Raw genomic sequence first — 23,399 nt, 5'->3', positions numbered from 1 at the left:
TGTGAGGGCCAACTTCACACTAAAATTTCAAATTGTTGTTACAGAGAAAGTAGGAACTCTCAAACGATATTTCTGTTCTCTCAAACACTCTCAAACTATTCTCAAACGATTTGCATTAAAAAAAAGTAAAAAAATATGAAGTGTGGGGGCCAACTTCACGGACAAATGCTACGTCGTTTAGCTTTTACTTACTCTTTGGCGTTTATGTCAAAATGCAAAATATCCAGATCAAAGAGTATATAATCAAGATTTGTTGTCATTGTCAAATTGTTGACAAATAAACGTCAAACATGTATTTGAAAGATTATGTGACAAGTGCAGGAGTGAAAGTTGTGTTTCACTAATCACAGTATTAAACATAGTTCTAATAAGTTAATTGATAATTATTTTTACTTAGGGACATTTCCTTGATAAATAAAGCATACTGAATTTCACGTAAATAGGCATAGTGTAACTTTTATTTCTAAAACATTTTGTGATATTTGCGATGAAATTTCAATTAAATCTGTTTTTAAGCAGGGACTTTCAAATAAATATTGTCTAAATATTATGCCAATAAACATGATCACAGTTGTGTTGAAATGAAATTAGTTGGTGATAGAAAAATGAAAGGTATTCTTAAGGTGTTGATGCTGAAGCATCTCGTAGTGCGGATGCGAAGGTTCATCAGTACGGCTGTGGAACTCATCTCTCCTGCTGTCTTCTTTATTCTCCTTTATGTATTTAAGGATTATATTAATCAACCAGTACATACACATGTTCAAAATTCCGTCAATGTATATAAGCCAGTAAGTTTTTTTATTATTACATTAGTATTATCTTAATGCATAATAAGAAATTGTCATTACTGTTCCTTGTTTGCAAAATTCAAAACATCAGTAATGGTATCCTATCATCCTTACTAATATTATAAATGTGAAAGTCACTGTCTGTCTATCTCGCTTTCACACCAAAGCTACTGATTTAAATTAAATTTGATACACAGGTAATTTTAAACGCGAAAAAACAGTTGTAAAGGGTTGATATTTGGGTTGGAAAATTTGTATAGAAGTATCTTCACTTTAAAGTTGGAAACTTGAAACTAATTTTTTAGGCTGTTAATTTAATATAAATAAATATAACATACAAAGCTTGTAGACATCTTACCCTCAAAAACAATTTCAAACTGTGAAATTTTATTGCAGAAGAATATTTAAAGTTTGTGTAAACATTCTGTATCTTAATTCAACTAGAAATGTCGTAACTTGGGTTGAATAAACAAAAGAATTGGCATTGATGCAATTCTATGCAAATAAATTGTATTGAAGGCCATATATAAATAAGTAAATAAATTAATATGGATTATTAAAATATAAACAAAAATTTACGTCAAACTAAAATTATCTTTTCTCTTGATATTAAAATATATTTCTTTGCAATATGAAATTGTTCATATCAATTGTATAGGTTTGTATAAACTAATAGTAATAATAAATGTGTTATAAAATATGTTACGTAATAATAAATTAGACCTTTTATTGTTTCAATATTAAGTTAACTTTCTTAGCATTTTATTTTGACCACTTTACAATCATTACAGTAAAATCTGGATGAGCGAGAGTCAGAGGAACCATAATATTTTATGGCTTATAGACGTCTTTCGCTTATGAAGGTTGTCAGTTGGGAATGAACAGTGTCTCTCGCTTATTCTGTTGTATTTGTTAACACATTCAGTGCTTATCTCAACTGACAAATTCACGCACATAAATAGCATGCAATGTGTTAACATTCTTAGTGTATAATAAAACCCTAATGTTCCAACAGGAGCCTGTACCCCTGGCTAGCATCAGGGGACCATGGTTGGTATTCTACACTCCAGATACCGAAGTTACAGGCCAGCTCATGGACAAAGTTGCAGGGAAACTAGGATTATCACGACTAAAAAACTTTCCTGGTGAGTATTTTGTGCAACATTTAGTCTCTCCAAACATTCTAATACCAATACTTGTACCACAATATACTGCAATTCCTCTCTCAAATACTTATTAAAAATACAAAGATACTATGTACAAGGTTTTCAGCATTGGAAATTACAGTTTGGTGAACAAACAACAATTTTAGTGTGTTTGTGCATCAGTTTTGTTTTTTCTGTAGGGTTATTGTTTAAAAAGTTGAGAAATGGTATGTACATATTTAATTTTACAAATTTAATCTTACTAATATTATCAATACGGAGTAGCGGGCTTCTAGTGTATTAAATAAGAAATTGCATTTCCTGTTTGATATTTTTAGCCGACTTCAAAAAGGAGGAGGTTATCAATTCGATTGTTTTTTTTTAATGTGTGTTACCGCGAAGCTCCGCCCCTGGTGGTCCGATTTTGATAAAGATTATTTTAATCGAAAGGTTGTGCTTGCAATTGGGTCCCATTTTTTTAATACTTTTTAAAATAACTAGAAGACTAGTGATTTACTATTACATATTATTATTTACTATTTATTTAGTAGATTTTGTGTTTGGCTTCAAAATTCGTTGCGAAAATTAGGGACTTTTTTGCTTTCAGCGCTTACGTGGGCTAAACTATAGGACCTTCATAAAAATTATGAATGAAAGATTTGTAGCTCTTTAAATGTGCTAAATAAAAGTCCCCGATAAAATTTATCTTTTATAGTTTTCTCACAATAACCATTTTTTTCTTTAGAAACATTAATTATACCTATACATTTATGCTTTCTTTGTGTTCAGTTAGCCTGACAGGTCGCGGATACTACCCCATTCGGGATGAGGCAGAACTCAATGACTACCTCAACAATATTGATGATTCACAGGCGCTAGTCGTGTTTCAGGTATGATATCAGTCACAACATCTCAATAATGACGAAAATCGTATATACTGTCTGTACGTCTAATAACAGCCTTGAAAATTAACTGAAATAGGATTCGGCTAAAACACTCTCGTACATTTGTCCGGTGTCGGCACCGACTATTTTCGAGCCCATCGGGGGCGCTTCATCAGGGTGAGTGGGACTGGTATTATTTCGCCTCGTCCGCGAAATACCAGGCCCACTGTTTTAACCGTTTCCTATTTTTAGCCGACTTCAAAAAGAAGAAGGTTATCAATTCGACTGTTTTTTTATGTGTGTTACCACGATGCTCCGCCCCTGGTGCTACGATTTTGATAAAAATTATTTTAATCAAAAGGAAGTGCTTGCAGATGGGTCCCATTTTTTTGATCTTTTTTTAAATAACTAGATAGTAGATTTTGAATTTGGCTTCAAAAATTGTTGCGAAAATTAGGGACCTTTTTGCTTTCAGAGCTTATACCCGCGACTCCGTCCGCGCGGAATAAAAAATAGAAAACGGGGTAAAAATTATCCTATGTCCTTTTCCTGGTTCTAAGCTACCTGCCCACCAATTTTCAGTCAAATCGATTCAGCCGTTCTTGAGTTATAAATAGTGTAACTAACACGACTTTCTTTTATATATATAGATGATAATGTCTCACGAAAGTTTGAATAGCCTTGAAAATAATACAACAAAATATTGCCGTACGATGTCATACCCGTTTTGACTTTATATTCAGTTTACTATCAAAGGAACAAGCTTATCTTTAGGATATAAGGTCTTAAAAATGCAAATAAAAACCTCATTGTTTTCATACATTTACTAAGGAATATAAATAACTACATCTAATTACAATGTATCGCATCAAATTAATAAAGCAACGAATTAAAAATGCACTCTATTGCCAAGACATATGATTCAAATTACTGTTATTTCTATCGAAGTTTATTTTAACAATGGTAGTCAAAACATTTGTGTATTAGTTCACATTGTATGTTTGTTATTGAGTTTAAATTTTGTTTTATAAACATACCACTCAGTTGTGACTATCAAAGTATCACTTCCCATGATGATAAAAAAAACATAGCTTTTTATAGAAGCCACATGTTAAATATTTTATTTTAATCATAATTATAGCTTATACTTCTAAGGGTTAATGTAAAGAATTTTAGAAATCAATTCAAAATCTTTTAAGTTATTTGGTTACATCTCCCAAGTAGGGTTGGCGACAGGCAGGCGGCCGGCCGTAAAAACTTAAGCCAAAACTTTAAGGTTTATAACCATGTGTGCCGACCCCACGTGAGTGGGAGAAGGCCAGGGAGATGATGGTTACATCAATACAATAATATCAATCTTTCCTCTTATAATAATCTTATACCAACCACAATTCTATTTAATGTTAAATGTCGATGTCGTCGTTTAAAGCTGATACCCACTACTTTATCAGCCCAGGAAAGGAATACTTTTGTTGTTACCTATATACATATGTCTAGGTAATTAATACGACCGACTATGGTAACTGTGATACCATTTCAAGTAATATAATCTTAATATGGTAATAATATCAATTCAAGTAACAAGTTAGTACTTAAATGTAATATTTCTGATATGATATAACTTAAGTACTATGTAACCTTACCTTTACCTTCCAGTGATACATGCTCATTCAATTGTCTTAGTACCTTTACGACGGTGTGACAAACATATAGTTGTCTCGGTTTTTTTCAAGGGGATCGAGTGAGATAGGCTTAATTTTAGTGTGTTATATTAGATATATCCAGTAGCAAACACTTGTATACTTCACGGTACAGACGGTTACTTCAAATTCTTAACTGTAACTGTTATACTGTCGAAATGAATATACAAAAATCATATAGCTATCTCTTTCATTCTTACTGTAAAAATTGAGTTAACAAAATGTTTTTGATTCAATGTTACGAAAGTGGAACCCTACGCTTATACAAACATCCGCGTTCAATTGTTTCTGCGAACCGATGCTTGGCTTCTATGTCATCCTTGCGGTTATGGATCTGCTTCAGTGAACTTGCAGGCCATTGTTTATGTAACCAATGAAAAATGAACCTAATTGTTTCGGTAATAATAACTAAATTACTGTTTTGATAAGTCACACTGCAGATTAGATTACACTGTAGTCACCACCAACATTTCAATTTTATAGATTTAAGTGACCTTTTTCACTCACTTTTTTATCATTTTGCACCTCATTCGTGCACCTAACAAATATAGTTGTTGAGGGATCTACCACTATTAATATGAATAGAAAGCTTAGACAATTTTATTACGTTTTAATTAACAGAACATGACGGGTGAGTGGCCAAAACTCCTCAACTACACCATTCGCATGAAAAAGGATTTTATGACACACATATATAATCCGCTCGATGGTGGTATGGAACCGCATCAAGCATTCGGTAAGTCACATTTTGACCCCGAGTCACATTTTGACCTTAAACCCACATAAAATTATGACCTTAGTTAATGTTAGCGGAAAAAACAGACTTTATCATAAGTATTACTTTATCTGGGCAATGGATTCAGTTTTTTTATTTACTTCCAGTCAAAGTCAAACCTTTTCGTATTTCTGTCGTAGAAATGATGTGTTACTACCGCACTTATTTTTATTTTCTGAGACCAAATTTTCTGTCTAACAATATCGTCATCCCTGTCATTGTCTTTGACAAAACAGAAATAAGTTTTAAATGGAGAATTTAGCTTCAGAAAAACACGGTTAATCGTTATTTGATCACTAAGGGAAATTCACAGCGTATATTCATTATACTAAAACTACACTAAGGGACACCACTTAAATGCAGTGAGTGCGGCAGTTAAGTGATCGTATAATTATTGTTATTTCAGGTTTAATTTACGAGACATTTATGCGTCTACAGTGGGCGATCGATACAAGCTATTTGCAATTGATGGGAATCGATGTCAAACAAGTGAGTCACAATTTATAACCTTACTAGCTGTTGCCCGCGACTACGTCTGCGCTGAATTAAAAAAAAAAATTATGAGTAGCCTATATGTTCTTCCAGACTATATTTTACAGCCATGCCAAATTTCAGCGAGATGCATGCAGCTGTTTCGAAGATACCTTCTAACAAACATTTATCCATCCATCCAATCATTTGCCATAATATTAGTAAGATTTATCCCAAATTACAAAACCCACGTTGTAAGTACTCAATAGATTGAGGCTTATCATGTATTTAGAAACCAAATTTAATAATAAAATGCTTATTAAAGCAAAATATAGGAACAGAGATCTATCGAATGTTCCAGAATGTAACCCTGCAAGAGTTCCCATTCGTGAAGACGAACAGTAACATGAACACAGTGATCAGCGTGCTGGTGGAGGCGCTGATGGTGCTCTGCTGGTTGTCTCTACTGCTGGTCTTCGTGTTCCTCATGGCGCGCCTGCTCGATGAACGGACTACTGGCATTGAGGTATGTTTACAGGTAAAGATTTGGTGGATCAATGGATTTTGTGGTTTTCAATAACTAATTTATTTTTTTAATAGGAATTAGTCAAAATGGCTGGCGTGTCCAGCAATATGTTGGCACTGTCCCACTTTCTGAACGTGGTACCGGTGGGCATTGTGTACTGCGTGATAGACGCCGTGCTGCTCACAGCCTCCACTAACCCAGTGCTCATCTCCAGCACAGGGTTGATCTGTCTGATGCTGGCGCTGCACTTCATCAGTGTGATAGCTATGGCCTTCGCCTGCAGTTATTTTGTCAAGAACAGTGAGTACTTTGGCCTTTAGTTAGTGAACTTGCGTATATAATTGATTGTTCAACTAATTTTGTATGAGACAGAGGTATTACCATCCAGTTATCTTGTACTTGACTGTCAGGGGACTTAGTTTCACACAGAGAGCGGTATTATTTTGTAGGATATAATACCCTTCTCCCATTTGCCAGTTCAATGATGTCGGTATAGTTCCACTAGGATTTTATGGCAGTTTTTTGACATTTACAGCGTCCCCCTTGAAGTTTTAAGGGTTACCAGTGAGCAAAAATTTCTTAACTTCTTCCAAAAGTCATCCATGTTGCAACTTATAACCTTAGTTGTAATTATCACATTAGCATATTAATCGAAATGTCATAATATTATTTGTGATATTTTTGTGTAAATTTGAAATTATGAAAATGGCAACATCAAAGCTGCCGCTCCCTCATTGGTCAAAATCTGACGCTGTCAAGATGACATTGTTGGTTGACATATTTTCTGACTGTGATGATTGTGGATCTGTAACAGTATAATGCGTATGTCAGATCAGTACGCGGTAACGCTGTCAATGTTCGCGTACACTGCGCTATGGATACCGGCTCGTGTGGTATCCGGTCGGCGACCACCTCGTGCGCTGCTGCCCCTCACAGCGCTGCTGCCTCATCAGCCAATGCAGCTCTTCTGGGAGGAGATCGCGGCTCTGGAAAAGTACGGTACGTGCAATCGAAGAATTAAATTCCCTTCCCACTTATTTCTCAGAAAATGGGTAAGAAATAAAAGTCTGAGACTACATGCAGTCAGGACAATGGATTCACAAGAATATCTAGACCTTAGACCGACGGACTAGTATTTACTTAATACGTGTCTCTCTTTCATAAAGACAGAGATAGAAAATGTATTAATGGTACGTTTTCAGGTCATGGTCTGACGTTCAGCAACATGGCGCTGACGCACGGCGAGCACAGCATGTCGGCGCTGCTGTGTCTGGTGTTCCTGGCGCTGCAGAGCGTGCTGTTCGCCATGCTGACCTGGTACCTGGCGCTCGTCAACCCTGGACCCTACGGACAGGCGCTGCCTTGGAACTTCATGTTTAAGGTACCCAATACTATCATTGTTAATTGTACGAAAGATTTGTCATTTTACAATTTTTTTCATTGGGGAGACAAACTGAAATCTCTAAGTAGGTGGCGCTAGTGTCAAGAGTCAGTTGACATCTGTCAAATTTTATACGTTATTGATATATTTTTAATTATTACTTTTTTTAAATTAAATTTGACGGTAGTTGTTGCTAAAACTAAAGTCCACAGAGTACTTTGTATATAAAATAAATTGTTTGTTTGTATATCTATGGTATATTTAGTGATGTACTATGTGACAATCCAACATGTAATTACGCTACAACAGCGTTCGTTCTGGAGCGAGCACAAGGTGGCTCCAGGAGTGGATGCAGGGTCGGAAGGTGTGGTGGAGAGTGAGGAGCTGTCGACGTCGCTGGCAGCTGATCCGCTGTACTTCGAACAGGTGCCCAAAGATCTCGAGCCTGGCATCAAAATTGATAATGTTACTAAGGTAAGGTTTTTAAGTTGTTAATATTAAAGATTGTTAAGGGATGTTTGACTTGGCACATCATATACAAGGATACTGTTTAGCACGATGTGCCAAGTCAGTCGTTAGGTATTATAAAAAATTTCAATTACCAAATTGTTTATTTTTATTTTCTCAGGTATTTGGTAAGAATGTGGTACTTTCCAATGTCTCGTTGGATATATACAAGGGCGAGATCACTGTGCTGTTGGGACATAATGGTGCAGGCAAGACCACCCTCATGAATATTATCACGGGTAAGTTAGGTCGTACACTTACATGAAAGCGAATCAAAAGCGATGCGTTCACGGATACTAAATATAACGCAAAAATTGCACCATATTAAATACTGTTACATTTAGCCCCTTCGTACACAATGCAACGTAAATCTTTAAAACCTGGCGATTTTAATCGCTATGCGACTTATACAATATCATAGTGGATTCTACACAACGCGCATTGCCGACATTTATCGCCATCACTAGTCGTTAGCAATCTGTATTTTAAGATTGTCATTAGATATGACGCTGCGATTTTCAAGATGGCGGAGCAAATCTAAACAGTTGACATGTAGTCGCTATACTTACCGAATAGATGACTCGCGTCGACGACTTAACATTGTGTGTACGGAGCAATGCGATTTACATTGCCTTGTGTACGAAGAGCCTTAGTAAACCAGTCTACTGATTTTTAAAGCAAATTCACCTTTAAATTGGTTTTTAATATCTTTCGAGTTTGTGTGTTACAAGCATTAGAGATTCTGTAACAAAGACTGACTATGTTTAACACATTCAATGTCACTGACAGGCAAAAGATTGTCGAGTTCACTGTCATACGAAATTGTAATTAGTATGTAACGTGTTAAGTTTGTATTCCAGGTATGATCAGTGCCTCATCAGGCAAGGTCTACGTTGAGGGTCTGGACACTGCGACTCAGCAGGAAGATGTGCGGAAGACTCTCGGTCTCTGTCCTCAGCACAACCTCTTCTTCCCGGACCTCACTGTATTAGAACATGTCATGTTCTTTACAATGGTATAATAGACTATTGCAAACTTTAATTTAGTTTTACTTGTCCTAATGTTTGTTTTTAAATCATACAACTTAAATTTTTGGTACACTTCCCGGTTACTGATAGAGCTGTAATCTTACTAATATTATAAATGCGAATGTTTAGATGGATGGATGTTTGTTTGAAGTTATCTCCAAAACTGATTAACATATCTTGATGAAATTTTGCACAGATGTGGAACATAGTCTGGAAGAACACATAGGCTTACATATTTTTTTTTTAATTCTGCACAGACGGCATCGCGGGCGACAGCTAGTTCTGCATACATGTGTAAATCACTTGACAATGTATTTTTATGATGACAAAGTGCTGATCTGATGATGGATTTGGAAGGTGGCTTTGTACTTCGCATTAAAACAACATAACTTCATCGTATTTGAGCTCGTCAGCGCATTCAAGTGTAGCTTTACAATTTTCCAGTTGGAATCCAGTGCTGTTTTCTATTGAAATGTCTATTTTTCCAGCTCAAAGGTTTCTCATACCACGAAGCGAAGGTGGAATCGAAGCAGCTGCTGGAGAAGCTGGGCCTGTACGAGAAGGCAGGCAGCAGGAGTGCGCAGCTGTCTGGTGGTATGCGGCGTCGCCTGCAGCTGGGCTGCGCACTTGCTGGTGGTGCACGTGTACTAGTGCTGGATGAACCCACCTCCGGACTTGATGTAGAGACACGGAGAGAACTGTGGGATCTGCTGCTTGTATGTATCTTACTAATATTATAAATGCGCATGTATGGATGGATGGATGGATGTTTGTATCTTCAGATTGAATGCATGTATATGAATTTTGGTATAGATGTAAATAATACATATGCTGTCTCTGATCCAGGAATTGTGTACAGTTCCAGTGGCATACATTTGACATAGTCTCAAATAACAGATGTGATAATTTTCACCATTTTTTTTAATAAATTACAAGAGAAATGGCGAGCAAAAGCTAATTACAGTATACATAGTTTCTAGTTGGTGCCCGATTTTTTTTTTTTTTTTTTGTTGTATACATAAAATCTTTGGGGGAGGCCTATGCCCAGCAGTGGGCGTTACGAAGCTGAATGGATGGATGGATGAATACATAAAATCTTTTACCATCAAACTGATAATAATCCAAAAACACTATACAATTTAGATATGATGGCTTCATATTGTGTCGAGTTTCTTTTAAAAAAAGCATTGTGATGATGATCAGCTTGTTAATCAATTGCTGGCTATTCTGATGATGATGGCAACATTTTTTTGTTGTGTTGCGCAGTCACTGCGCGGTTCCCGCACTGTGCTGCTGACGACACACTTCATGGAGGAGGCGGACGCGCTGGGAGACCGCGTGGCTGCGCTACATCTCGGACGTCTGAGATGTCATGCCACCACCATGCATCTCAAGCGGGCTCTTGGTACAGTGGTAGACTCCAACATCTGTTGCACGGCTGGTCCTCGCCCAGTGAAATACCACCACCACACAGAAGATAAACGTCAAGTGGAAACAATTCCACGTTTTATCTGATAAGTGTGCTTGCCAGAGTAATAATTTAAGTCCTTTCAACCTTCCCACCATTTCGTTATAAGGATAGGACGGGAAGTGGATTTGATGGAGTTGACGCATAGGAAGAAAAAATTTGTATCTCTCTGTACGTGTATCTATTGAAGGTAGACAACGCATCTGAAATTCTAGATGTCATTTCGTTATAAGGAAAGGATGGAAAGGGGAAGTGGATTTGATGGACTTGACGCATAGCAAGAAAAAATAATTATCTTTCTGTATGTGAATCTATTAAAGGTAGGTAACGTATCTGCAATTGCAGTTGTCTTGAGGAAGCACGCTTCGCTATTTTGGCGAATTCAAGTTGCAGCTTGCTCGCTTGTATTTTACACAATATGCTAAGGGTTTTTATATTTCCGGTCAGGCTATAATATTTCCAAATATATTTTATCGTATAGGTACTGGTTATCGTCTGTCGTTCACCACAATTGGCATACCAAAAGAGCCGGCCATCACCAGCACAGTTCAGAGTGTGGTGGCAGATGCATCCATGAGGGAGCAGAGCCTCAACTCCATCACCTACAACCTGCCAGCTAAAGACACCTCCAGGTTCCCCCAACTCTTCACAGTATTGGAGTCCAAGAGATCAGAATTAGCGATAGACTCGATTGGTGTGGGCATTTCTACATTAGAAGAGGTGTTTTTGAAGTGAGTTTTTTTTATAATTTAATTTTTACGTTATTCTACAGTAAAAATCTATTTGCTTTGCTTACAACGAAAATCCAATTTTTTTTTTTTGTCTGTCAAAAAATCTCCGGAACGGACCGATTTTTAAGGGACTGACTGGAAAGTACGCAAAAATAATTTAATACGTTATAATACATTTTTTTTAATTCTGCGCTGACGAAGTCGCGTGCAATCGCTAGTCATAAATAAAAATCTTTATTTATGAAGTCTTAAATAAGATGAAAGTACATAATATGTAACGTAAATAACGTGTACATGTACGTTAAGTAAATAAGTACTAGTAAGTAATATGAGCATAAATGAATGCATCAAGTAAATTTTACTTGCAGATTATGCAGCGATGTAGAAACTACATTTACTGAAGACACCGTGGATACTGCAGCTCTCGGTGAGTTTTTATATCTGATAGTTTGTGCATAGTATAACTCTTTTCATATATCTTAGCGGGTCAATGTGATCGGCGTGTTACACAGCATCTCCTCCCCCCCAGCTTTGCCAGTGATTCTCAACTTAAGATAAGAGAAGATATCCGAAAACATTTATAAATAAATTTAAAAATAATTGTTTTATTAGTTTTTAAATTCAACTAACATATAATATTGTCTGTCATGACTTTTTGTATGTCTAATGCAGTGATTCTCAACCTTTCTTTTGTTGCGGCACATATTTAACGATTTCAAAATTTGGCGGCACAAAAAGAAAAATATAAAAATTATTTACTTACTACAACACACTGTATAAATAGTTTATCAACTGTATAAAATTAATTGTATCTATATGAAATTTCTAGACGCTAATTGTTTTTTTTTTTTCAACTATTTTTCTGCCATTGATTGAAATATGTATATATTCATGTTAAAAATATTTTTCTTTTTAAATAATATAATTTAATAATATTAATATTATTATATATTTGCAAAATTTGGCGGCACACAAAAGTGCCGCGGCACAGTGGTTGAGAATCACTGGTTTAATGTATGGATCACTTCATAAGTAGATTATAAATCTATAAATATTGGGGGTTTACTAAATCAATGTACTTTGTATGTGTTCAGATGCGACGCAGGTGAAAGTGCGCGGCGCTGCGCTGTGTCTGCGCCAGCTCCAAGTGCTGCTCAAACGGCAATTCAAATATATGATGTCCAAAAAACTGTCTATATTAATACTGGTGAGATTATTATTTGATTGATTTTCAGGTATCCTAAATGTCTAAAACATTAAAATCTGTTAACTTTATTTACTAGTCCACCTGGAAATAAAAAACCTCCTATGTCTATGCCCTATGACTGTAAGCTATGTCTGGCAAAAATGCCCATACATTCATGTATTCAAATTTTTGCATTTGTTTAGTTTTCTTACATGCACTGCCGACATTTATATGTCTTACTTATTACTTAATATTATTAATGCGAATGTTTGGATGTATGTATGGATGGATGTTAGTTGGTAGGTATCTACAGAAAGGCTAAAGGAATCGCTTCGAAATTTGGCAGAAATGTAGAACATAGCCTGGAAGTACACATAAGTTATTAAGTTTTTTTTTAAATACCACGCAAACGGAGTCGCGAGCGACTGCTAGTCTTGCTAATAATATAAATGCGAATGTTTAAGTGGATGGATGAATGGATGTTTGTTATTACGCATCTCCAGAATAGCTAAACGGTTCTCGCTAAAATTTGATATATATATATGTAGAACATAGTCTGGATTTTTTTTTTAATTCCGTGCAGACGTAGTCGCGACCAAATTTAGAAAATTTTTTAGAGAGAAAGGTTAAATGAAAATTTCAGCATTACAATTATAAAATACTAGCTGTCGCCCTCGACTCCGTCCGCGTGGAATAAAAAAAAATGCACACAAGATAAAAAAGTTCCTATGTCCGTCTCCTAGTTCTAAGCTACCTCCCCATCAATTTTCAGCTAAATCAGTTCGACCGATCTTGAGTTATAAATAGTGTAACTAACACGACTTTCTTTTATATATATAGATTTAGTTTGTTATAATTTTGTTCCAGCAAGTGATAATGCCGATCTTAACACTTGTAATATTCACTTACGTAACCGTGGATGTGGAGCCCGACATAGCAAGTGACAGCGGCGCTCGTCTGCATCTCTCCATGTACGACTTACCCGAACCTCGTCTCCTCTACAGCATCAACACTAGCGCCCCCATCGCTCTACGGACATTAACTGATAGATACAGTGATGTCAACTTTGAACCCACTTCGGATGTTGTTAACTGTGAGTGTAAACTTAAGTATATCATCTAGCGTTGTTTAATTTTGCTCTCGGATTCAATATAAAATCCTTACTAATATTATAAATGCGAAAGTAACTCTGTCTGTCTGTCTCGCTTTCACGTCAAAACTACTGAACCGATTTAAATGAAATTTCGTACACAGATATTCTAGAGCCTGAGGAAGGACATAGGCTACATTTTAACGCAAAAAAGGGGTTGTAAGGGGTTGAAAGTGGGGGTGAACATTTGTATGGAATTATCGTCATTTTTACAGTGAGAAGCTTGAAACTTATTTTTAAGGCTGCTAATTTGATAAAAATAAATATGACATTTGAAGTTTTAAAAGTTTTACCCTCAAGGCTGCAATATAACAAAAGGGAAAAGGGGATGAAAGTTTGTATAGGAATATATGATGTTTATGTGAATATTTTGTGAGTTTAAGTAAAATACCACAACAACAACAAAATTCACGCCCGTAACCCAGAGAGGTAGGCAGAGACCCAGGACCTACATTTGGCGCGGTCGTGGCACACCTCTCTCTATGTTCTTCTACATCCATACATCAAAGCATAGCACGTCGGTTAAGTAAAATAATTAGCCTAAAAAAAATGCTGCCCGAAGACAGAATTTCACGCGGACGAAGTCGCGGGCACAGCTAGTATAATATATAATATATAAATGTTGCCTAATTTAATTATAGCGCCATCTAACTGATTACAATGACTTGAAATTTTATGGTTAAGGTGATCATTACAGGTAAGTTTTTTTTTACTTTGTGTTATTGTGTGATTTTTTTTTCTTTTAGCTCTCGTTCAATACGGCAAAGAAGATATCATGGAGTATAACAAATACATTGCTGGAATTGAAATCAACGACACTGATGCTGTTGTAAGATTATTTTTGTTAATATATTTTTTTTATAATTAATGACGTCACATTAATTATTAACTATGATTAATATCAATTATAATAAAAATTGATTTCTTACCAGGTATTGTACACTACCCGTGTACGTCACGCCGCACCCATCGCACTCAACTTGTTGAGCAACATGTTGTCTGGTGCGCCGGCGCAGGCTGAAGTGGTGGCGTACAACCAGCCGCTGCACGGCAAGGCGGGCCCCGCGAGACAGAACCTGGTGCAGCCAAAGTCACTCATTATGTCTGTTATGTGGGCCACTGTTGTTGTATTTGGTGAGTTACTAGGTTTTTGTATAGCAAATATAGGTGGCGCCATCGTCGAGAAATTTTTTTAGTAATCTGTAGTGTAAAGGGGGAATTATTATTCTTTTTAAATATTTTGGCGGGCCAAAGCCCTTGCCCCCCTTCCCGTTACACCAACACACCTAACATTGTGTTCTGCGCAACGAATCCTATGTTAAGACCCGTCAAAATATCTGAAAATTGTAATAATGTTAAAAATTACCGTTCCAATTTTACGATGGATGGATGTTTGTTTGAAAGTATCTCCAAAAGGGCTGCATGGATCTCGATTAAATTTGGCATAGATGTAGAACATAATCTGAAAAAACACATAGACTACTTATTAAGTTTTTTTTATTCCTCGCGAACGGAGTCGCGGACTACAGCTAGTAGGGTAATAAAATTGACTAATGTCTGTTTGTAGTTGTGCTGGCTACGAATTTAAACCTGGTGTCGCTGCCGTGCAAGGAGCGTGAGTCTGGTGCACGTCACCTGCACGTGCTGGCGGGGTGCGCGCCCGCACTGCACTGGGCGAGCACGTTGACTGCGCACGCGACGCTCTGCACGCTCACACTACTACTGCCAGCGATCGTTGTTGCCGCTATCTTTGATACCGAACGCACGCTAACACAACCTGACTTTCTAGGTTAGTAACCTTTCAGCAATTCCTAGGAAATAAAAAAAACTCCTAATGTGACGTCTTAACACTAGATGGCGCTTTTACTAATTTCGCTACAGCGCCCTCTAGTGGTATGTTTAGGCTAACGATTGCCGCGAATCTAATAGAATACTTGTTTTATCTTTATCATATTATAAATGCGAATGTTTAGATGGATGTTTGTTTGAAGGTATTTAAGGAACGACTCAATGGATCTTGATGAAATTTAGCACAGATGTACAGCATTTTTAATTCCGCATAGACGGAGTCGCGGGTTATAACTAGTCTTTTAATAAACACTTTACACATTTTATAATTTTAACGGAGACCACAAAAGTACATTTGAACACTTTATGTGTTGGATTACTTGTTAATTTTAGTGTATTGTACAGGTGCGATGTTTGTGGTGCTGATGCTGGGCAGTCTGGCGTTCTTCGCCTTCATGTACCTCGTCAGCTTCTACTTCGGAGAGCGCGGCGCCAGCACACTGCTAGTCGCATGCATCATCATATTTGGTAATTTATATCTTAAATTAATCAAACTAATATACAAAAGCTAAAATGGATGGATGGATGGATATTTCTTAGAATCTCTATAAAATTTGACAAAGATGTATAATATAGTCTGTAAGAATACAGAGGCTACTAATTAAGTTTTTTTTTTCAATTTCACGCATTCGGGGGCGACAGCTAGTCTATGTATAAAGTAACTTAGACTAACTGGTATAGAAAGATGCAGAAAAAGGAAATGTCTTTTTCTGTATATCCTCTTCTATCACCAATTAAAATAGACAACATAAAATCTGTAACTTTTTAACTTCTTACAAATGTCTATGGTAAAAAAAATCTTCCTCGCAATTAAATAACTGTTGAATTATTAAAAATAAAACATTTTAACATTTTTATATAGGTTTCTTAACAACATCAATGAAGAAAGCATCAGATTTCTTCAAGGAGAAGCAGGATATGGACTTTTCGTACTATTTGCTGGTGTTGTGCGGTTGGATAGCGCCACCACATACCTTCACCATCGCCGCAATGAAGACAGTCAATGTGGCGCGTCTCAATGCATATTGTGTACTCAACAGACAACATTGTCCAGCACTCTTCGTTATGGAAGATGGATTTGATGCTGTCACATGTTGCCGTGAGTTATTAAAATCCGACAAACTTCAATCATGACATAAGACATCTGATCACTTTGCGATACGGAGATCTAATTGTAGGGTATGTTCCGATATGCACTGCGACCACTGTAGAGTGTGACGTCAATTCAGTATACTGTGAAGCCGTCCCTTTATAGCCAGTTATACTGGTTACGATTTAAAACGAAACGCAAATCGTATACTGTCAGCCGCATTTTTTGATGCAGCATTCAAATGAGTGTATTCAAGTTTTCTAGTACATTAAAAAAAACTGTTTTGGAGTACTTTCAAATTAAAAATATTTTAATTAATATTAATTGTAAATTGAATTTATAATATAATAAAAGTAAGTACTTTTTCATACAAAAGAATATGTTTTTCATTATCAACACAGTCTAATAAGGTTAATTTTTGCAATTCTTCCATTGTTTTATTTATTAATCCAAACTAATTACAGAACTTTAAAATTTTCTGATTAAACTGTAGCTTTGTTTATAAGATGTCAGGCACTCGGGTGGTTTTGACTGATCACGTGATCAAGGTACTGCGAGTACCTTACCTCGAAAACGCCAGTGCTCACAGTAGAATATGGCGGCGATTTATGACGTCATATATTTCCCTAGGGCGGCAGTTTACTGGCAGTCCATAACGGAACGAATTTTTCTACAGTGATAGCACTGCGCAGTGTTCGCAGTGCATATCGGAACATACCCATAGTCTTCTTTCTATTCCTACCCTTTTCTTATAAGGAATGGATGGGAAGAAGTTTGATGGAGGATCTCTCTCTTTCTGTACGTCCCCTCCTCCGTCGATTAAAGCTAGAGAACGCATCTGCATCACTGATGAAAGTTACAGCGGCTACTTTTGTCAGAAATTATGGAAAAAAAGCTTTGTTTATGGTCTTTTTTTGTTCAATAATAAAACTAAAGTTAATTCGAAATTATGTATTTAATTTTATTTAATGTTTTCAGAATTGAACCTCAACCCCCGCTGCTATTTCTGCATCGACGAATACTCGCCCGCGGAGTCCATGATCATTATGTTCTGTCAATTCGTCGGATTTATGGTGAGGCCTATAACTGTGTTGGTTCCCCCAATTTTCTTTTTTAATTTTTCCAGTCTATGTTGCTATTAAAAAGAATTAAACTCTTCAATTTTGCTTCCTATTTTTCATAATGACAAACAGATTCGCCCCTCTCTTATTCTGACTCCTTCTTTTTTTTATATGAACTGATTTCTATTTTAATTAGGCGTCTGTTGCCCATAAACATCCGCAAATACAAATGCGTTGTCTACCTTTAATCAATGGAGAAGGGGACGTACAGAAAGAGGACATTTCCACTTTCTATGCGGCCCTTCTGCCGCCAAATCCACTTCCCCTTCTCATGAAGTGAAAGGAAAGAGGACTATAATTATTCCTCCGGCACCACACTCATCAGACTGTACTTGGAATTACTTCCACTTGACGCCTGTCTTCTGTGTGGTCGTGGTATTTCACCAGACGAGGCCAATTCATGCAACAGATGTTATTGCTGGCGACTACCATTGTTAAAATTCTTCTCTTCTTCTTAATTTTTCTTTCTCCCTCTCTTTTCGTATATAAATTAATTATATTTTTATAACAAATTCCACAGACGTTAGTAATACTAACCCAGCACGGTGTATTCAACCGTCTGGCAGACAGAGTGTTCAACAGACGGTACCGAGTTCGTGGTGTACATGCGCCAGCTGACGACCTCGTGCGCGCTGAGGGCACCTACGTCAGCAAGGCTATTGCATTGCGTTAGTTCTATTTTATATTATATATACGTATATTTAAATGTATGGATGGATGGATGGATGGATGTAACAATATATCTTTAGAGCGACTCAATGTATCTTGATGAAATTTGGCATAGATGTAGAATATAGTCTGAAAAACGCATAGGCTAATAATTAAGTTTTTTTTAAATTGTAAACAAAGTAGCGGTTTACAGCTAGTAATATTATAAACTAGCTTTTACCCGCGACTTCGTCCGCGCGGAATAAAAAATAGAAAACGGGGTAAAAATTATCCTATGTCTGTTTCCTGGTTCTAAGCTACCTGCCCACCAATTTTCAGTCAAATCGATTCAGCCGTTCTTGAGTTATAAATAGTGTAACTAACACGACTTTCTTTTATATATATAGAATTTGGCATAGATGTAGAACATAGTCTGGAAGAACACATAGGTTAATAATTAAGTTTTTTTTTTAAATTATGTTACATATGTTTAATGAAATGTTGTTGAATTTCGTTATTATGTAGTAATGAAATGGTATTTGTTATACAGCACCGGATCAGATCCAGGATGCGATGCTGGTGGACGACTTACACAAGAACTACGTCCAGTTCATCAGGAAGTCAACAAATGCTGTCAAGGGTATCAGCTTCTCTGTCAAAAAAGGTCAGGAACGTCTATACAATAATACTCCTTTGTAAATTTATAACTAGCTAAGTTTACGACTATAAAGTAAAAAAAAAACCTCTGAATTTCACCATTAATGGATTTTATAGAGATTTAAATTTTTTACAGCCTTTTTTAGCTATAGTCGTAGCCGTTCCTATGTAAATGGTTGATTAAATTACTTTAAAAAAATATCTGTCACAAGTTTAACGTTTTTTCCTTACTTAGAAAGTTGATGGAAGTCTATTTTTTATCGAATTGTATATTTTCTAACATATAGGTGAATGTTTTGGCTTGTTGGGTGTGAACGGTGCGGGAAAGTCGACTACATTCAAGATGTTAACTGGTGAGGAATGTCCCACACGCGGCACCATCTTCGCTAATGGACATCACATCGACAAAAATCGTACCAAAGTAAGTCTTACCATCAGTTTCCACTGTCGAAACATGTGTACAAGAAACATATATCTCATTTACAACTTTATTTCTCAGTATCTCCGCTCGCTGGGATACTGTCCTCAGTTCTTCGGTCTGGATGAGTTCCAGTCGGGCTACGATAACCTGGCGCTGGTGCTGACACTGCGCGGACTTGCAGCACACGACGTAAAGACTGAGGCTGATAACTGGATTGAGATTGTAGGTAAGAAATTGTTTTAATATCTACTTTGGGCAGGTAAAAGTGTATTTATTGGTCCTTCGAGTCGTATTCAATTATATTTTTATACAATAAGCTAAGCTAAGTGAGTCTTTTATTATTCTAGTATTTAAGGAATGAAGTCTACTGAAGGTGAAGTCAATATTGGTCCTTCGAGCTAGATCAGTGTTTCCCAAAGTGAGCGATAACGCCCCCTTGGGGGCGTTTGAAACTTAGGAGAGGGCGATAAGGGGCCCAAAAAATGGAGGGCATTGAAATTAATTAAAGTAATGAAATTGTAGTTTTTTAAGTTTTAGGGCTGAATAAAAATTAAGGGGCTCTGAAATATAATTGATGTTGAGTAAAAGATTGTATGGATGTATGTATGTAGGTTTGGAGCAGTACGGGTCGCGGTTGGTGTCGTGCTACAGCGGGGGTATGTCGCGGCGTCTAGGGGCGGCGGCGGCGCTGTGTGGGGGCGGGGCTGGGGGCGTGGCCGGTGGCGCTGGGGGCGGGGCTTCGCGCGTCACGCTACTAGACGAGCCCACCGCGGGCGTGGACGTGGCCGCTCGCCGCCGCGTATGGGCCGCCATAAGACACGGCCTCGCTCAGCGTCGCGCCACTCTCGTCACCTCGCACAGGTAACTGCGTATAAAAAATAAATAAAAAAGGATAATGGCATCTAAAACCTATTTCTCTAATAAAATATATTAGATACAATAATAAAAAACTTAATTAATATCCTATATGTTCTTCTAGACTGTGTTCTACCTCTATACCAAAATTTCATCAAGATTTAGTCATTTTGGAGATATCTTGATACAAACATCCATACATACGCATTTATGATATTAGTAAATTTTTTCTTTCAGTAATACTGTTTATATAATTAATACTAGCTTATACCCGAGACTCCGTCCGCGCGGAATAAAAAAAAACGCTCACAAGATAAAAAAAGTTCCTATGTCCGTCTCCTATTTCTAAGCTACCTCTCCATCAATTTTCAGCTAAATCAGTTCGACCGATCTTGAGTTATAAATAGTGTAACTAACAAGACTTTCTTTTATATATAGACTAGCTTTTACCCGCGACTCCGTCCGCGCGGAATAAAAAAAAGAAAACGGGGTAAAAATTATCCTATGTCCGTTTCCTGGTTCTAAGCTACCTGCCCATCAATTTTCAGCTAGATCAGTTCCACCGATCTTGAGTTATAAATAGTGTAACTAACACGACTTTATTATATATATAAGATAATAGATGATATTATTTTTCAGTATGGACGAGATGGAAGCTCTATGCTCTCGGATAGCAATAATGAACCACGGCCGTATCCGTGCGCTGGGCTCTGCTGCAGCACTGCGAGCTGCACACGCAGCCGGACACGCTGTACAACTCAAACTACGCTCATCTACAGACGGTCAGTACATTATATATCACTAGCTGTCGCCCGCGACTCCGTCCGCGCGCAGTTAAAAAAAATGGGGGGGGGGGTTATGATAAATAGATGTTGGCCGATTCTCAGACCTACTGAATATGCTCACAAAATTTCATGAGAATTGGTCAAGCCGTTTCGGAGGAGTACGGGAACAAACATTGTGACACGAAAATTTTATATATAAGTTAGTGTATTTTTTTTTTCAAAGGATTATATACTTTTTACGAAATTAAACTGTTTATGTGAGAAGGAAAAGGATTTTTTTTAAATTGATTGCTTATTTAAAGAGTGTAACAAGGAGGTAATTACGGATAAAAGGTCATTTTGTATGTATTTATTTGATCTAATAGTAAGGTTAGGTATGGACTATCAATATTTGGATCATGGGTTCGAATCCTGTTGTTTTACTAATTAATACACATTCTAATAGATTGATATAGAGCAGTGTTTCCCAAAGTGAGCGATAACTGCCCCTTGGGGGCGTTTGAAACCTAGGAAGGAGCGATAAGGGGCCCACAAAATGGGGGGCATTGAAATTAATTAAAGTAATGAAATTGTGGTTTTTAAGTTTTAAGGCTGAATAAAAATTAGGGCGCTCTGAAATGTAATTGATTTTCAAAGAGGGCGGTGAAAGAAATAAGTTTGACAATCACAGATATAGAGTGTCGGTTGCTCAGGGGTTAAGCACTTGATTTGTAGTGGTCCTGGGTTCAAATCCCGCTATATTATTAATATGTTTTTTTTTTAAATTTAAATATGTACATTTATCCGACATTCTTACATCGTGATGCTGCACATATCTGAGAAGAAATTCAATGATATGTATGAAGTCAACCCGCACTTTGAGCATTGACTATGGCCTAGTCACCCCTAACTTGGGGATGATAAATACAAATTGATATATAAAGTACTAGCTTTTACCCGCGACTCCGTCCGCCCGGAATAAAAAAAGTTCCTTTGTCCGTCTCCTAGTTCTAAGCTACCTCCCCATCAATTTTCAGCTAAATCAGTTCGACCGATCTTGAGTTATAAATAGTGTAACTAACACCACTTTCTTTTATATATATATAGATTTTAAATTTTAAATTGTATCTCAGTGACGGACGGAGGTGTGTCAGAGTTACAGCGGCTCAAGTCAGAGCTACATCAGAAGTTCAACTGCGAACTCAAAGATGAGCACAAGGTAACAAGCTACTACTCACATAAACATATAAAATATAATACTAAGTCAATATTTTCAATAAAAATTAGGAATTGTACAAATATTTTTTAAAGATTTCACCTAAAATTGATTAATAAATGTCTTCAGTATGGAGAAAAATTACCTTTTGTTTAATATATGGCATGATCAAAGAGTAACTAGTACTAAATGTACCACAGATTTAAAAAACACTTTATTTTATATACAAAATACTCTTTGGACGTCTTACGTCAAATTTCACTCAAAATAAAAGTAATTTTAAAAATAGTTCATAAATTATTTATAAAAAAATTTTTTTTTTCACAGCTGTGGATTATTTTAATATATTTTTTTAATCGTTAGAATATCGTATAAAAACTTTGTTGTCAGATGATAGCACTAGACTTTTAGCACTAAAGCTACTTATGCTTTCAGATTTTTTCCACATTGATATTGTGGTCTTCATTATTGCTTTTTTTATTTATATAAAACATTTACAGCTTATTATAGCTTTTTTTATTATTTCAGACAATGTTACACTATCATATAAACGATACGATGCGCTATAGCGAGCTATTCAACGAACTTGAAGCTCTCAAGAACTCTAACGCCATTGTCGAAGACTACTCAGTCTCCGAGACCACGCTAGAAGAAGTCTTCTTAGCATTCGCCAAGGAGACCGAAGACCAGGAGATCCGCGCCACGCCAGTATAAATGCATCGATTCTAAGACTGTACACGAGATGTTAGCTTGCTTCAAAAAGACCAAAGACCAAGAGTTCTGATCAGACACATCGTCTTAATTACTCGGCTCGAGGAGGGGAACCTGGTCTTCGCATGAGACCAAAGACCGCGATATCTGCACCACAGTCTAAATTCATTGCCTCAGCAACCTCTGCACTTTATCCACTAAGACCACAGTACCGAGTATGGTCTTTGTCTTAAAAACTGTGGTCTAACTAGAAGACCGAAGATCGTAATATTAAAAAGAGTCTTTAAGACAAGCAGTGATATTTAATTTTTTTTTAATTGAATTATAT

General features: G+C 36.7%; 1 protein-coding gene across 1 annotated transcript; it reads left to right on the top strand.

The window, feature by feature from the left end:
• The first annotated feature begins 491 nt into the window (after positions 1–491).
• On the top strand, positions 492–23,399 carry LOC106715725 (ATP-binding cassette sub-family A member 7). Its single transcript, XM_045681612.1, has 32 exons — positions 492–788; positions 1,804–1,933; positions 2,723–2,823; positions 5,139–5,253; positions 5,699–5,781; positions 6,125–6,289; positions 6,364–6,589; positions 7,121–7,288; positions 7,492–7,670; positions 7,980–8,144; positions 8,299–8,416; positions 9,038–9,192; positions 9,694–9,921; positions 10,472–10,610; positions 11,155–11,404; positions 11,773–11,831; positions 12,499–12,611; positions 13,458–13,683; positions 14,487–14,569; positions 14,673–14,874; positions 15,308–15,529; positions 15,934–16,056; positions 16,451–16,687; positions 17,657–17,751; positions 18,320–18,467; positions 18,998–19,111; positions 19,392–19,525; positions 19,604–19,751; positions 20,137–20,386; positions 21,020–21,162; positions 22,278–22,363; positions 22,889–23,399. Exons 1-32 carry the CDS (start codon positions 582–584, stop codon positions 23,072–23,074), a joined length of 4,998 nt encoding a protein of 1,665 aa, XP_045537568.1. The 5' UTR covers positions 492–581; the 3' UTR covers positions 23,075–23,399.

Source organism: Papilio machaon, chromosome 16 (assembly GCF_912999745.1).
Source record: "Papilio machaon chromosome 16, ilPapMach1.1, whole genome shotgun sequence".
Classification (NCBI taxonomy): Eukaryota; Metazoa; Arthropoda; class Insecta; order Lepidoptera; family Papilionidae; genus Papilio; species Papilio machaon.
The sequence above is the reverse complement of the archived record's forward strand: the minus strand, read 5'-3'. Positions and strand labels throughout refer to the sequence as shown.

What these genes read in the sequence shown, in the direction of transcription:
- LOC106715725 (XM_045681612.1), top strand. Translation starts at nt 582, where the DNA reads ATGAAATTAGTTGGTGATAGAAAAATGAAAGGTATTCTTAAGGTGTTG. An exon ending in AGGCGCTAGTCGTGTTTCAG is followed by an intron (nt 2,824 to 5,138) that starts GTATGATATCAG and finishes TTTAATTAACAG; the next exon opens with AACATGACGGGTGAGTGGCC. An exon ending in TCAACGACACTGATGCTGTT is followed by an intron (nt 14,570 to 14,672) that starts GTAAGATTATTT and finishes ATTTCTTACCAG; the next exon opens with GTATTGTACACTACCCGTGT.